A 16,468-nucleotide genomic window follows, 5' to 3' on the forward strand; every position below is an offset into this window, starting at 1 on the left:
TTGTAAATGGATGAGTAGGTGATCTTTGATCTGGAGAAGGAAAGTTCATGTTGTACTCATATACTTGACGCTCCTTCCAAACCAAAATTATCTTCGTAACTATCAGATCCATAATCATCAAAAACTGTGGGCATTGCCAAAAGAATCTGTTGTTTCTTTCGTGCTTCTTGGATTTTTTCATCATTGAAAAGAAATAAATCCTCATCAGAATTATTTGCAGACTTTTGATGGTTTAAATTTGATACACCATCATGGTCATCATAAGAATTGTTTGTATCATTCAGTTCATTCTCAAATTGCATCATGCTTTCACCTGACTCTCTCTTATCATTTTCTTATTTCCGCCAATTTAAATTAGAGACAACATCATGATCATCAAAAGTGTTCGATTGAGAATGAGAAGAGGAATAGCTTGATTGTTCTCTGACCCTCACTTAATGATGATCAAGATTCTAAGGATTCTTAATATGTTTTAGTTCATTCAAAAATTGCATCCTACTTTTACATGTGTTTCTATTCATACTCGGTTTAGCAAAATGCTCTATCTGCCTGCCCTCAGGTATGTTTATTTGAGAACAAGCATATGCAATTTCATTATTCAATGTTATTTAACATATATATTAGTTTTATTGAAATTATGATAATATATTAAGTTAATTTGGTGATTGGTTGCTTCTCATTTAATCCAATAGATATCTAGTTCAATACATATGGAAAGCATTTTTTTCTTCTATCAACAAAACAGAGTCCTTTTGGACTTTATGAGCAAAAAGAATAATTGTTCCAAACCGATCTTATTTTGGTAAGGTAGTCTCGTTAGCAATGTCACGACGCACGACTGACATGTTATTGTCTTGTTAGATCAGTAACGACACAGTGATATAAATATACATAAAAGTAAACATTAGTATTAGAATTGACAAAATTAAAGGTTTGGTGGTATAAACGAGTAACGCTTAGTGTATTTGGTGTAGTTTACCCATAATTTTAAAAATGAGGTACTAAAATGAAAAGAAAAATATTAAGAAGGGGCTATATCACGAATGAAACCTTTTTTTGTTTTGGAAATTATGATTTTTGTCGCCTGTTAATTAAGCAGGGGTTGATGAAATATTAAAAACTCCACCTATTTAAACATATTTATGAAAAAGTCGTAGAAGGCTCTTCTTAAGTTTTGCTATTGATTGGTTTATCGAACTCCTCCGACGTTGGGAAAGGAAAAGGAAAACAACAAAGGCAGATGAAGAGAGGGTGTTAAAGGAGCAGCTGGAGCTTCATTTAAAAAAGCAAAGAGACTCACTCTCTTCCCTAAACGATGCTCTCGCATCCGACTGTTTAAATCCCCACATCCTTGCGGTGCTTCATCTCTTCCAACACCTTTTTTTTCTTCCCTCTCATTAAATCTTCAAAATTATTCCGATATGTAATCCGAATTGGTTTTTAATTTCATTTCTCTTTGATTGAGCTTAGGTTCACGATGAGCTTATTGAAGTAATCAAAGAGACAGAATAGGGGCTTCTGTAGGATCGAGTCATTCATTTCTGAACAACTTCCCAGTGGGTCACCCATCCCTGGATTTCCGTGGTCCAAGCACGCTTAACTACATAGTTCTGAAGTGAATGATCACCATTCCTTCTTAAAACCAATTGGTGATAAGTAGGTGGGCTATTTTAACCTCATATCTTTATAGTGGGTAATTACTGGATTCCCCCAAGCCAAGGTGGATTCCTGTAGGGCACCCCCCACAGTTCACCACGGCATTGTAGAGCCCCGCATCTATAGCGTGTTGCGGGCGGGCCTAGGGGCTTCGCAAGGCATACGTGGGCCTTGGCAGGTTGGACAGTCACGTACTGATATTGCGCCCATACACGATAGAATCCCTAAGGGTGATCGATGGACCCCATAACCCAACAATCACCCCCCAGCGACACCTGGGGGATTCGAACCTGCAACCCGCTCTGATACTAATTGTAGGATCGAGTCATTCATTTCTGAACAACTTCCCAGTGGGTCACCCATCCCTGGATTTTCCTGGTCTAAGCACGCTTAACTAAAGAGTTCTGAAGCGAATGTTCACCATTCATTCTTAAAACCAATTGGTGATAAGTAGGTGGGCCATTTTAACCTCATATCTTTGTAGTGGGTGATCACTGGATTCCCCCAAGCCAAGGTGGATTCCTGTGGGGCACCCCCACAGTTCACCACGGCATTACAGAGCCCCGCATCTATAGCGTGCTGCGGGCGGGCCTAGCGGCTTCGTAAGGCACACGTGGGCCTCGGCAGGTTGGACAGTCACGTACCGATATCGCGGCCATACACGATAGAATCCCTAAGGGTGATCACTGGACCCCACAGTGCATCCATGTATCCCTGCAGTGCATCCATGCACCTGCACTAATGCATCGATGCATCATGTAATGCATCCATGCACTCAAACATCGAATGCACTTAGTACATCCATGCATCCATGCACCATGATAGTGCACCGATGCACCATGTTATGGACAATCTTTTTGAGTAGAAAAATCATCCTCAAATGGTTCCAAAACATCCCCAACGGCTATATACAACATCAAACACATTCTAAGCTATAAATACAAATTAAGGACACTTGAAAAAGGAATAAAACAACTATCCAAGCAATCAAACACAATAGAAGAGTTTTTCATTCTTATTTCATCTTTCTCTTGTAAATATTTTATTCTTAAGCTCAATCTTGTAAACACCTACCTTAGAGAGGTTTTCTTGTTTACATCTTTTATCCTTTTGTAAAGGGGAAAGGTTCTAGCTTAGCCCGTGTAAAAGCTAGGGAAAGGTTCTAGTTTAGCCCGGAAAAACTAGGGAGTTGTAAGGTTATCTCTTTGTCCTCAAAAGAAAGAACAAATTAGTGAATTTGTTGGAAAATCCTTGGTGAGGAGCTAAGGTAGTGGACGTAGACTTTGGTTGAGAAAGTCGAACCACTATAAATTGATGTGCAATTCTCTATCTTTCAATCTCCTTACTCCCTAAACAAAAAACCGTTCTGACCCCTCTTTACAAACCGTTCCGGTTGTCAAATCGAGCTTCTTAAAATCCCAACAATTGGTATCAGAGACTAACTCGTTAAGAAGGTTTAACCACCTTGAGACGATCCTCGAAGAAGCTCTACCAATTCCCGACACAACCGAGAAGATGGCTTCCACCTCCGGCTCGTTCCACATGGAAGTCTCCCTACCAACCGACGTGCCTCCATACTTCAATGGAGCGAACTATCATCATTGAAAGAAATTAATGAAGTTATTTATCCAAGCCAATGATCTTAATGCATGGGAGATGATCGAGAGCGGATACTCTTCTCCAAAGAAGAAGGATAAGAAGTGGATTGACCAAAAACGGAAGAAAGCTCAACAAAATGCCAAGGCCATGCACATGTTGTTTTGTGCATTTGGTATAGATGTCTATGAAGGAGTTTCTTCTTGTTCGAATGCAAAGGAGCTTTGGAATAAGCTCGAGGAAATCCATGGAAACAAGAAAGAAGAACCAACAAATGTGGTGTCTTTAATGGCTCTTGAAGAACCCGAGGTATCTTCTAACTCAAATGAATTTAATTCATTTACTTTTGATATGTTACAAGAGGCTTATAATAGGTTGTATTTGGGATTTGAGACCATGAATTCCAAATATACGAAATTAATTTCAAAACTCAAAATTAAAGATAATTTGATTTTGAAAGCAAAAGTTGATTTTAAAAATCAAAATGAAATTTTGAAAAATAATTTAGAGCTTTAAAAAATCAAAATAAATGATTTAGAAAAAGAAAATTTTGAGTTAGGAGTTAAGCTTGAAGACTTAACAAAAGAAAAATAATTAATTTCTAAAAATAATATATTATGTTTAAAAATGGCAAAATGCTCACATTGTCATTTTTATGGTCATTTGGAACATACTTGTCCTTTAAAGAAAGGAAAACATTTTAAAATTAGACAAGTATGGGTTCCTAAGGGAACAAGGGGCATTGAAACTAATGTTCAAGGATCCAAAGCAATTTGGATACCAAAAGCTACTTAAATGTCTCTTGTAGGTGTGTGGGAGCAATGGTGATGAAAGTGATGATATTCAAGATGCTCTAGCCACACGTGAAAAGGGAATGGGTAACCTCTAAGCTTAATGCTTTTAATTTTGGTTATTTGGTTGCTCATTTATTTTTAAGCATGCATGAGTTTTGGATTTAAATGATTATGTATTGTTTTAATCTCATGTATGTTGAAAAGATGATTATGATGAATATTTTAAAGTTGTATTAATTTTTAAGAATTTTTAGTTCATCATAATAAAATTTTGGTCAAAATTGGTTTTAATGCAAATGATATCTCTCTAACAATTGATATCAAATTTTCAAATACTTTGATTTTACAAATTTTAAATATTTGACCTAAATTTGAATGTTTATGCATGTGGTTTAAATGAAAATGATATCTCTCTAACAATTGGTATCAAAATTTTCAAAATACATAATATTTTTGGAAAACTTTATGCATATGCACTTAATTTTAACAAATGTTATTGATATCAAATTTCAACAATTGGTATTGCATAAAGTATTTTAGTCTTGGATATATTGAATTTCATGTGCTACTAACACATTTGTTATTCTTTGTAGAAATTCAATTTCTTTTTAAGTGTCAAGTTCTTAAAGCTAAATTTTGATTGGAATGCATTTATTGAGGGGGAGCTTTGATTTTTCAAATAAGTTTTAAAATGTCAAATTTACTACTTACTCTCCAAAGTTATTTTGAACTTCAAAGATTGAATTATTTTTTATATAACAAAAAGGGGGAGAAGTTTTGGTTTGAAAATTCAATTTCTTAATGAAAAAGGGGAGCAACATTTTCATATATTTTCAAACAATTGGTATTTGTTACCAATTGGTATCTTTTTCATTAAACATTTTATTAAGGGGGAGTTTTGCCAAAAACAATTTTTTAAATGTTTTGTTATATCAAAAAGGGGGAGATTGTTAAACTATATTTTGATATAACAATTTAAGGCAAAATATATTTGGACTTGAATTGAATTTACAAAATGTTTTTTGATTTAATTGAATTTTTTCAAAGTTTTAAAAGGTTTCAAAAATAATTCAAAGTCCATTAAATTCGGATTTGAGCCAAAATGCTAAAGGGTGTCAAAGTGCATCCATGCATCCCTGCAGTGCATCCATGCACCTGCACTAATGCATCGATGCATCATGCAATGCATCCATGCAATCAAACATCGAATGCACTTAGTGCATCGATGCATCCTGCTATGCATCCATGCATCAAGGCTGCAACGGCTAGTAACGGCTAGTTTATTTGAATTTAATGAAGGGGTATCGATGCACCATGATAGTGCACCAATGCACCATGTTATGGGCAGCCTTTTTGAGTAGAAAAATCATCCCCAAACGGCTCCAAAACATCCCCAACGGCTATATACAACATCAAACACATTCCAAGCTATAAATACAAGATAAGGACACTTGAAGAAGGAAGAGAACAACTATCCAAGTAATCAAACACAAGAGAAGAGTTTTTCATTCTTATTTCATCTTTCTCTTGTAAATATTTTATTCTTGTGATCTCAATCTTATAAACACCTACCTTAGAGAGGTTTTCTTGTTTACATCTTTTATCCTTTTGTAAAGGGGAAAGGTTCTAGCTTAGCCCGTGTAAAAGCTAGGGAAAGGTTCTAGCTTAGCCCGGAAAAACTAGGGAGTTGTAAGGTTATCTCTTTGTCCTCAAAAGAAAGAACAAATTAGTGAATTTGTTGGAAAATCTTTGGTGAGGAGCTAAGGTAGTGGACGTAGACTTTGGTTAAGAAAGTCGAACCACTATAAATCGTTGTACAATTCTCTATCTTTCAATCTCCTTACTCCCTAAACACAAAATCGTTCTGACCCCTCTTTACAAACCGTTCCGGTTGTCGAATCGAGCTTCTTAAAATTCCAACAGCTTCTTAATCTGAAGCGTGCACGTTTACTTTGAGAAGTTGATTCAACATTCAATGTTTCAAATCAATCAGCGATTGAGGAGGTTAAAGCGCAACCTCTTGACCTAGATGATGTAGAAGCGGAACCATTGGAGAAGGAAAATAGTTATCAGGTTGGGTCAAAATGTCGATTCCGTTACAGTGACGGCCGGTGGTATGACGGTCAAGTTGTGGCATTGAACGGTTCTGATTCTGCAAAGATAACATTCCTCACACCTACTTCAGAAAATATGTTGGTAAGCTCTAGCTTGAATTCCTTAAACATGTTTCTGTGGGATCTTTTGTGAAAGTTGTTAGGTAAGACTCATAAATATACCGAGAAACTTTCATAGTGAGGGTTACGATTATGTGGGTTGGGGCTGCGGGGGTTACGGCCCCGCGATATGGTACATGGTTTTTTTTGTAAATATGTACTAGGGTTTATTTATTATAAAATGAGATGTAACCTAAATCTATAAGATATTGAATTGAATAAAAAATCTAGCGCCGCCTAAGGCACTGAGGACGTAAGCACATTACTGAACCTCGTTAAAATTCTTATGTTCTTTCTATTTTCTTTACCCGATTATTCAACAATTGGTATCAAATGTCAGGAGCCAAATTCAAAGTTGTTAAATTCGATGGTCAAGGTAACTTCGGATTATGGCAAACAAGGGTGAAGGATCTGTTGGTGCAACAAGGGATCCTGAAGGCTTTGCGACCTACAAAGCCGGCATCGATGGAGGAAGAAGATTGGGAAGAATTATAGCAATGAGCGGCAGGAACCATACGATTATGTTTGGCGGACGAGGTCATGTATGACTTCATGCATCTGTCATCTCCATATGAAATTTGGACGAAGTTGGAAAGTCAGTTTATGTCCAAATCCTTAACGATTAAACTGTATCTAAAGCAGCGGCTGTATGGGCTGAAGATGCAGGATGATCATGATTTGGCGTAACATGTGAATGTCTTCAATCAAATCATTTTTGATTAGGCTCGTCTTGATGTGAAAATTGAGGATGAAGACAAAGCGATGATTCTGTTGTGTTCGTTGCTTTCCTCTTATGAACACATGGTTACTACTCTTACATATGGGAAAGAGACTATCAAAGTTAGGAGATTATTGCAGCCTTGTTGGCTCACAACCAGCGGAAGCAGAATGGAGGGGAAATCTCTCAAGCTGATAGCTTATATGTCAAGGGTAATCAAGACTGTGGACGGAAGCCAAAGAAGGCATGGTCTGGGAAGTGGACTTTCAGATCCAAATCTAGGGATAAGAAGACAATTCACTGTTACAAGTGCAAGGAGACGAGGCATATGAAGCGAGACTGTCCAAAGTTGAAAAAACAGACTGATGAGAAGCGTGATGACTCATCCAAGTCTGTGAATATGGTCGAGGATGACAATTCTGATTGCAGTGAGGGTGATATGCTCTTTATTTCAACGACTCAATTGACGGATGCTTGGATTCTTGATTATGGATGTTCTTATCACATCACGCCAAATAGGGAATGGTTTTGACATACAGGTCAGTTCATTCTGGTTCTGTCTATTTGGGTGATGATCGATGTTGCAATATTGTTAGTATTGGTGATGTCAGAATTAAGATGTATGATGGTTCTGTTTGGAAGTTGTGTGGTGTTCAGCATATCCCATATTTGAAGAAGAATTTGATTTCTCTGGGCACTTTTCACAAGAATGGTTTTATCCCTAAGGCTGATGAGGATTGGGAAACCATTCGGATTGTTAAAGGACCTTTGACTGTGATGAAAGGAAAGATGACTGCAGGGAATATTTATAAATTGTTAGGGATGCCGTTATAGGTGGAGTTTATTTTGTTGAGTCCTATGATGATATTACCAAACTTTGGTATATGCATCTTGCTCATCTTAGTGAACGTGGTATGGTTAAATTACATAAAAGAAATCTGTTGCATGGTGTTAAAAGTTGTAAGCTCGATTTTTGCAAGTATTGTGTTCTTGGTAAACATACTAAAGTTCGTTTAAAGACTGAGAATCACACAACTGAAGGGATTCTTGATTATGTGCATTTTGATGTATGAGGGCCTTCCACAATATCGTCTTTGGGTGGATATAGGTATTATGTTACTTTTATTGATGATTTTTCACGGAAAGTTTGGGTGTATTTTTTGAAACAGAAGTCTGACGTTTTTGAGAAGTTCAAGCTGTGGAAAGCTGAGGTAGAAAACCAAACAGGATGAAAAATCAAGTGTTTGCGGTCTGAATATGGTACGCAGTACACAAATTCACAGTTTCTAAACTTCTGTAAGGAGCATGGGATTAAGAGGCATTTTACAGTGCGCAAGACACCACAACAAAATGGTGTTGTGGAACGGATGAACATGTCGTTGAATGAAAAAGCCAGATGTTTGTGGTTGAATGTGGGGCTTCCCAAACACTTCTGGGTTGAGGTTGTTAACATGGCGTATTATCTTATCAATAGATCACCAAGGGCATCATTGGCTGGGAAAATTGCAGAAGAGGTATAGACTGGTCATAATGTTACTTTTGATCACTTACGGATTTTTTGTTGTTCTGCTTATGTGTATGTACCTGCTGATGAGAGATCAAAACTTGATGCAAAATCGAAGGAGTGCATTTTTCTGGGTTACAAGAAAGGTGTCAAAGGATTCAAGTTATGGGATCCAGTTGCGAAGAAAATTATGATCGGTAGAGATGTTGTTTTTTATGAACATCCCATGTTGCAGCAGAAGAAAGACACGACAGTGGTGGATTTCGAGTAATTTCCAATTGACAAAACATAAACTTCTCTACCAAACTTCTGGTGGTTCTGCTACGGATGATTTGCAGTATTATAGTCTCGCCAGAGATAGGGTGAGATGGACGAATATAAAGCCTCCAAACATATTAGGTTTTGAAGACTTTGTCTCTTTTGCACTTACTGTTAGCAGTGATGATCCAGTTACTTTTCATGATGTTGTTACTAGTCGGGAAAACGAAAAGTGGATGACTGCCATGGTTGAGGAGATGGAGTCTTTGAATCACAATCGCACATGGGAGTTAGTTCGCCTTCCTGAGGGTAAGAAGCCTATTGGTTGCAAATTGGTGTATAAGAAGAAACCAGCGGTAACAGAAAAAAAAGGGGGAGAAGTTCAGAGCTCGTTTGGTAGCAAAGGGTTTTCCACAGCAGAAAGGAGTTGATTATGATGAAATTTTTTCTCCTGTGGTCAGGCACACTTCAATTCGAGCAGTACTTGCATTGGTGGCTAGTTGGGATTTGCATTTAGAGAAGATGGATGTTAAAACTACTTTTTTTCATGGTGATTTAGAGGAGCAAATCTACATACAGCAGCCTGAAGGTTTCACTCAACTTGGAAACGAGCATTTAGTTTACAGATTGAAGAAATCTTTATACGGGTTGAAATAGTCTCCGAGACAATGGTACAAACGGTTTGACTCCTATATGATCAAGATTGGCTACAAACGATGTGAGTATGATTATTGTGTCTATGTTAAGAGCCTTGATGATGGTTCTTTTATTTTTCTGTTATTGTATGTTGATGGTAAGTTAATTGCTGCGAAGAACATGGATGACGGTTTGAAAACTTTTTTGAGTCAAAAATTTGACATGAAAGATTTAGGTGATGCAAAGAAAATTCTTTGAATGGAAATTTGCAGGGACAGAGACTCGAGGAAACTGTGGCTATCTCAATGGGGTTATGTTGAGAAAATGCTAGAAAGGTTTGTGATAAGCAGCGCAAAACCAGTGAGCACTCCATTGGCGAGTCACTTTAAACTCTCATCAGAACAGTGCCCTAAGACAGATAAAGAAGCTGAAGATATGGCAAAAGTTCCGTATTCTAATGTTGTTGGCTGCTTGATGTATGCAATAGAATGTACTTATCCTGATTTAGCTCATGTTGTTAGTCAAGTTTGTAAGTACATGTCTAAACCTGGTAAACAACTTTGGGAAGCAGTCAAGTGGATCTTTAGGTACTTAAAGGGTACTGTGGGACATGGAATTGTTTTTGGTAGTCAGTGGGATAATCCTTTAGTTGTAGGATATGTGGATTCAGACTATACGGGTGACTTGGATAATAGAATATCTACGACAGGGTATGTCTTTACTCTTGATAGAGGACCTATTTGTTGGAAGTCTACTGTTCAATCTGTTGTGGCATTATCTACTACTGAAGCTGAATACATGGCAATGGCTGAAGCTGCAAAAGAAGCTTTATGGCTTACTGGTTTAGTGAAGGAGTTGGGTGTTCAGCAAGGTGGAGTTCAGTTGCTTTGTGACAATCAAAGTACTATTCACTTGGCTAAGAATCAGATATATCATGCTAGAACTAAGTATATTGATGTAAGGTTTCACAAGATCAGAGAGTTGGTTGCATACGGAGAGATTTTGTTTCAGAAGGTATATAATGATGAGAATGTCGTTGATATGTTCACCAAGCCAGTTACGACATACAAGTCCATGCATTGTTTGGACTTGTTGAGTGTTTCGAGTTGTTAAAGAAGTAAGGTAACCCAACCCACATTGAATATTTCCTAAGGGGTAGGATATTCGCCAAGGTGGAGATTTATTAGGTATGACTCATAAATATACCGAGAAAGTCTCATAGTGGGGGTTACGATTATATGGGTTGGGGGTGTGGGGGCTGCGGTCTCGTGGTATAGTATATGGTTATTTTTGTAAATATGTTTTAGGGTTTATTTATTATAAAAAGATATGTAACCTAAACCTATGAGACATTGAATTGAATAAAATTGTAGTGCCGCCTAAGGCACAGATGACATAAGTACATTATTGAACCTCGTTAAAATTTTTATGTTCTTTCTATTTTCTTTACCCAATTATTCAACAAAAGTTAATACTTTAGCTTGAATTCCTTAAACTTGTTTCTGTGGGTTCTTTTGTGAAAGTTAATACTTTAAAAGTTGAAACCTTCCTGCGGGTTCTTTTAGTCCCCCCCCCCTTCATGTTGCTTATTTGGAGAGTTGTTTGAGAATTGGATGTAATTTTTTCAAGGAATGAGGAAATATTCTCTATTGCTAATTAAGCAACTTTTACTATTTCCAGTTACTAATGCTAGAGCACCCAAGTGCAGATATGTAAGTACTTTCTGCAATAAAGATTGCGATTTGGTACTAGTTCCCGCTTATCATATGGTATGTGTGTCTTTTGTTTTTTGGACTAGTAGGTTGTGAACCAAAAGTTCCCTCATCTTTCTTGTTGTGTGTTCTTGCACTGAAGGACATGAGGAAACATTAACCTTATGGTATGGAGAATATCACAAAGACAAAGAATTGTCGTTTTGCATAAACCCTGTCAATTCTAGATGGCGAGCTAAGAAATCTATTCTATATGAAAGACATGTAAAATGAAACATTTGTGAGATACTTTTATATTTGCATTTTAACCTTCAGTATTGCCATCGGCTAGTTGTATGGAGCACTTATTTGCGGGGACAAGAATTAGCTGACAGATCTCTGTTACCATGCTGTGTGCTCCAAAAGGTTGTACTTTGTTAAATTATAAGTCCATTTCTTTCCAAAGTTGATTGTGGTATGGCCTGTATATGCTCTAGCTTATTGTTCAATATTATTTGCTCTCATTTCTTATATCAGAATTTAACATTTCATGTCCACAGGAGTTGATGTCCCATTATCTTCACTGAAGAAGTATGCTCCAACCATGTGGGAACCATCAATGGTTGGGTCCAGTATTTGGGCAGTTTCTAATAGTAAAGTTGCCATCTGGAGGGAAGCTGAATTAGTATCATGGAACGATGAACTCATAACGGGAAAGGTTGTGTTCTGGGACGATGGAAGCTCTGCAGAGCTCGGTATAGAAGCCCTGTCGTTGTCTGAATATGCACAAATGAGCGATGATGAAGAAAGTGAACTAAGCTCTGAAGAATCTGGTTCAAGTGACTGAAGAGGACAGCCCAAGGGGTATAGATTTTCTTGAAAGCACTGCTTGGCGGAGAGGTATCCAGACAGAAACTACCATCTTTGCTAAGCTTGGTTTTAAAAGGCGAAAAAATTGCCCGCCTGGGGCATACGAGAGGAGCCATGAGGTGCGCGCCTCCGAGTGCGCAACACTGTTTGCTTTTGGAAGAAAACGTAGAATAGATCAAAGAAGAAGATAGAAGAATAGCGGCAGAAAAACAGTGGTGAAGAACTGCTAGGACAGACTCATTTTTTTAACTATCTTAACCCTAATACATAAAGTTAACCTATTAATCAATCAGCCCAAGCCTATTATAACCTTTTCACATTTTGTCTGCTTTTAATAAAAAGTACTTTACTGCCGTGTATGCTCTCTCACCTTTTCTATTATTTCTTTATACTAATAAAAATAAATCTATTATAATAAATTAATATAATAAATATTATGCTATCGCCTATGCCCATCACCCTTCTTTATATAAAAATATCTAATATATAAATAAATAATTAATATATAATTATTTTTATAATTATAATATTTTTTATAATTGAAATATAATATAGTTATAATATCTATGTTGCATTAGGATAGGTGTTACTCTTCTTTGTTCTTTTGTTAATTTGTGTGGACAAATTATTGTTTTATCTAGTTGAAACATGCAATCATTAGTTTGTTATAGTGCAAGTGTGTAACCGTGATTGTTTTGAAATGTTTTGGAATTTAAAGTTTTGTAAATGGTAGAAATAGGGCTTGATTCTTGAGGAGGGAATAAACAATAATAAAGGAACAGTGTAGGAAGGAAATTAAATGTTTTAGGAGTGAACCAGAAGTTAATAGATGTGGATATGTTTTAAATTAATTTATAAAAAATTTAACACAAAGTGTGTCTCGCATAGGAAATGTGCGCGCCTTGTACCTAGATTTCAAAAGACTTTTGCGCCTTGGTATGTCTTGCGCCTTTAAAAACCAAGTTGCTAAGTGGGAAAATCATACCAGGGGTGTAGCTTCTAAGATGATGGCCAATATGGGTCCGTGAGGGGTTGGGATTAGGTGCATCTGGCCAGGGAATGTTGGAGCCGATCTCAGCTTAAGCCCTTCCTCCTCAGCTCTCACTCGATCGTGCTTTGGAGTCCCATGAAAATGATGAGGGTAAAGAGAAAAAAGGGAAGAAGAGAAGCAGAGGTCGCAAGAGAAAACGCGAGAAGAAATTTGCAGAAGCCGCTCTGGCTGCAAACGAAGAAGAGGAATCAAGACCAGATGTTTTTAGCCTCATCAATAACCAACTTGCTATGCATAATGAAGCAGTAAATGGAGGGTCAACCAGGAAGCAACAAAAGAAACGCTCAAGAGAGGAAAAGAAAGTAGATATGAAGGCATTGGTTGCTTATGATGATGAAGTGAAGGAACTGAAGTTACGAGTTGTAAAGCTTGAGGAAATGGTGAGCAGAAAGAGAAACTAAAAAACTGTTTACGATGCGGCTATGAGGAAGTTATTTGAGACCCGCAAGGCTTTGGCAGAGGCTGAAGCAGTTCATGCATCCGCATCAAATGCAGTTGCTAGCAAAGAAAAAGAGAAAAAGTGGCTAAAGTTACTATTGTACAACTCGCTAATTTTGCATGCACTAGTTGTTGATAGATTTTACCCCCATAAAAAGGAAAGAAAATGAATTTAATTAGACTTGGGATTCTGCTCTCCTTTGCTTTGTGTTGAGGCAAGCTGTTAAGGTTTTAGTTACTTTTATCATTGAGGGAAATGTGTAAATATATAACTTAGTTAAACGATCACACCAGCTATAAAGAGTCTAATCTGTTTTTCTGTTTTCTAGAAATGAAAGGAAAATAAGAAACCATAGGATTTGGAAGCAATACAAGAAAAATCAACACCTACGTCATACACTCCACGGTATATGCTGGTTTCGAAATCACAATCTCCTATGTACTCTTATGAAGTTTGTTGTGTTCATTGCCACGGCAGTTGAGCATGCATACACTCCACCCAAGCACAATGTTGCAGACACGAGGAGAAAGGTCTTCCACTGTTTGCTGGATGCTAGAATTGCCAAAGCAGTGAGCACTAGAGCTGCTGCACTAAGCCCATTTTTCCATGCAGTAAAAGCTTTCACTACACTAGTGCAACCCTTGCAATGGATTACATGGCGAAAATATCGGTTAGCCAAATTCGGAGCATGCATTGTTCCGATCCCACCTTTAGTCGGGGCAGATGCCGAAGCTCCCGCAACAAGGCCTGCCGGTGCATGTTCTACCACAGCAGGTAGTTTAGGTGGAGATATGGTACTGTGGCCGAAATGATAAGGCATTCCATGCCCAACTTTATCCATCCACTTCCTGTATTCAGCGACCCAAGTATCCGAGGACTTCAAATTAAGGTACAACTCTTTTGTAGGAACCTTTTCTTTCATGAGTACCTCATTCTGGGATGACAGAAATCCCATATCTTGCTCAAAGACCTTGCTTGCGTTCTGATGGAAATACCATTTGGGGAAAATATTTGCCAATGGAGATCTTTTTGTTCCTCCAAACCTGACAATAAGCATAGACTTCCCTTGTCCGGATGGCCTACAAAGGAATAGACCCGAAAAGTAGTGTTTTTCTCCATCTTTATCGACAAGTTCTCTGTTATTCTGAAGAACACACGGTGCATCAAACCGTAAGAAGTTGGGCATTGACCCATCTTTTTCTTTACCCCACCAACCAGCAAAGCCCCTATCCGTACGTTCCGTTACCTCAAAAAGCAATGGCTGGGCATCTTCCCTTTTAGCAGTCCAATCAGTTCTATCGTGAGAGATTGGGATATGTGCAGGATCCATGAGGTTCTCAAGGAGAATGGAGTGATCATATGGAAGCTCATGGATAGTTGAAGTATCTTGAAACCCCGGTCGGGCGAAATTCTCAAACCATGGTAGCTTTTCAGGGTTTGGTGGAGTCGTCTGTGACATCCATACCCATACAACTCCTTGGGATTCTTTCACCTCGTATGTTTTAAGGCAAGCAGACCGAGGGATTTTGGCATCAGCTGGAAGCTGTTGTGATAAAAGCCTTGTTCAACATGGTTGAATCATAACAGCATAAAAAATTAATGCATTCTAATGAATTTAATAAAAATTTAAGTAGATGAATACCTGAGGTATCTTAACACATTTTCCACTGCCTTCAAATTGCCAACCATGGTACAGACATTCAAGTCTACCATCCACTATTTGACCTTCAGATAGTTTGGCTAACCTTAAAACAAGCAGAATCATTTTAATACGAAGCTCAAGTGCAAACTTACACATGGTATTTCACACTAACCAGGTTATATGAATCTATAGATTAATGCATCCAGGAATCTTATAGGTTCATTGAATCAATTACTTGCAGGAGTGTTATAAAAATCAGCTCATTCCACTTTTGGGGGCAGGTAAAGCCAGAATCATGAATGTTAGAGATGAAATGGGAAGAGATTTACCTGTGAGGGCATCGATCTTGATAACAGTGAAGCACACCGTTGCCATCTTTATACAAGACGAGCTGCTGATCGAACACGGTGAGACCAAGAGGAGCATCGTCGGGTACATCCTTGGTGAGGTAAAGTGGGTACCACTCCTCTGTCCAATTATAATCTGCCACGATCCTATCCTCCTCGCTTGATGGACCTATAACAGCCTTGTGATCATCACCTTCTCCTTTGCTCTGATCGAGAGAAGATGCACTCTTCAAATCAGTCACTGCATGGCATCTTATCTGGTTGTTTCTGAAGCTCACTGCTTTGAAACCGAGAAATGATGGAATTATGTTTGGTTTAGTTAGTTTTGCAGTGGAAAGGGACCTAGACAGATGAGTAGTGCGAGGGAGACATGGAGTTAAAGATAAAGCCATGGAATTTGTATTGGCGATTGTAATTTTTGGTTTCTAGGAGGAAGGAGAAGGAGAAGGAGAAGAGGGAAGGGTCTGGGTGTTGCTTGCGGGAAAGTTACTCTTCTGAGAACCACAAATTCGTCAACTTCTCACCAAAGGCGCAGCCTGGCTCCACGTCTTCACATCTGATTTCTATAACAAAAAATAAAAAGAAAACAAATAATCATTAAAATTGTTCCTTCCTCCAATATTTTTTTAAAATATAATTATCTTTTAAGTGATTCAAATCCATGTTATTTCTATTTTAAATTTATATTAAAATACTAAAAAAATGTCTTTTATGTTTTATCATTAAAATTAATATTTATCGGTACAACATAATATTATTATCGTTTTTAGCCCTCCTCATTTTGTTATTTCTCGACATCCAGAAACATTGGACATGGTGCCCTTTTAGGATATGAGCATAAAGAAAGATGGAAAGAAAGTGTTGTGCTATGCCAGGTCCAAACTCGTATGGGACAAACAGGATCCTGCCGTGTCTGAAAAATCAAACCTTTTATAATTCAGCCATGGTAATATACATTTTCCTACATAAAAAAAATATTTTCATTTTTTCTAACCCGATCCAGATTTACTATTCACATTTGAAACTAACCCAAGTTGCATAATAATAGTTTCC

General features: G+C 37.6%; 1 protein-coding gene and 1 pseudogene across 1 annotated transcript; one reads left to right on the plus strand and one right to left on the minus strand.

Moving 5' to 3' along the window:
* The first annotated feature begins 536 nt into the window (after positions 1-536).
* Positions 537-13,595, plus strand: LOC120149570 (annotated as a pseudogene).
* Positions 13,596-13,763: 168 nt separating this feature from the next.
* LOC120150497 (protein TIC 55, chloroplastic-like) lies at positions 13,764-15,939 on the minus strand. The gene is made up of 3 exons (XM_039163186.1): positions 15,398-15,939; positions 15,069-15,171; positions 13,764-14,969 (listed from the first exon to the last, which is right to left on the minus strand). Exons 1-3 carry the CDS (start codon positions 15,805-15,807, stop codon positions 13,851-13,853), a joined length of 1,632 nt encoding a protein of 543 aa, XP_039019117.1. The 5' UTR covers positions 15,808-15,939; the 3' UTR covers positions 13,764-13,850.
* Positions 15,940-16,468: the final 529 nt, after the last annotated feature.

This window comes from Hibiscus syriacus, unplaced genomic scaffold (assembly GCF_006381635.1).
Source record: "Hibiscus syriacus cultivar Baekdansim isolate YM2019G1 unplaced genomic scaffold, ASM638163v2 tig00002793_pilon, whole genome shotgun sequence".
Taxonomy (NCBI): domain Eukaryota; kingdom Viridiplantae; phylum Streptophyta; class Magnoliopsida; order Malvales; family Malvaceae; genus Hibiscus; species Hibiscus syriacus.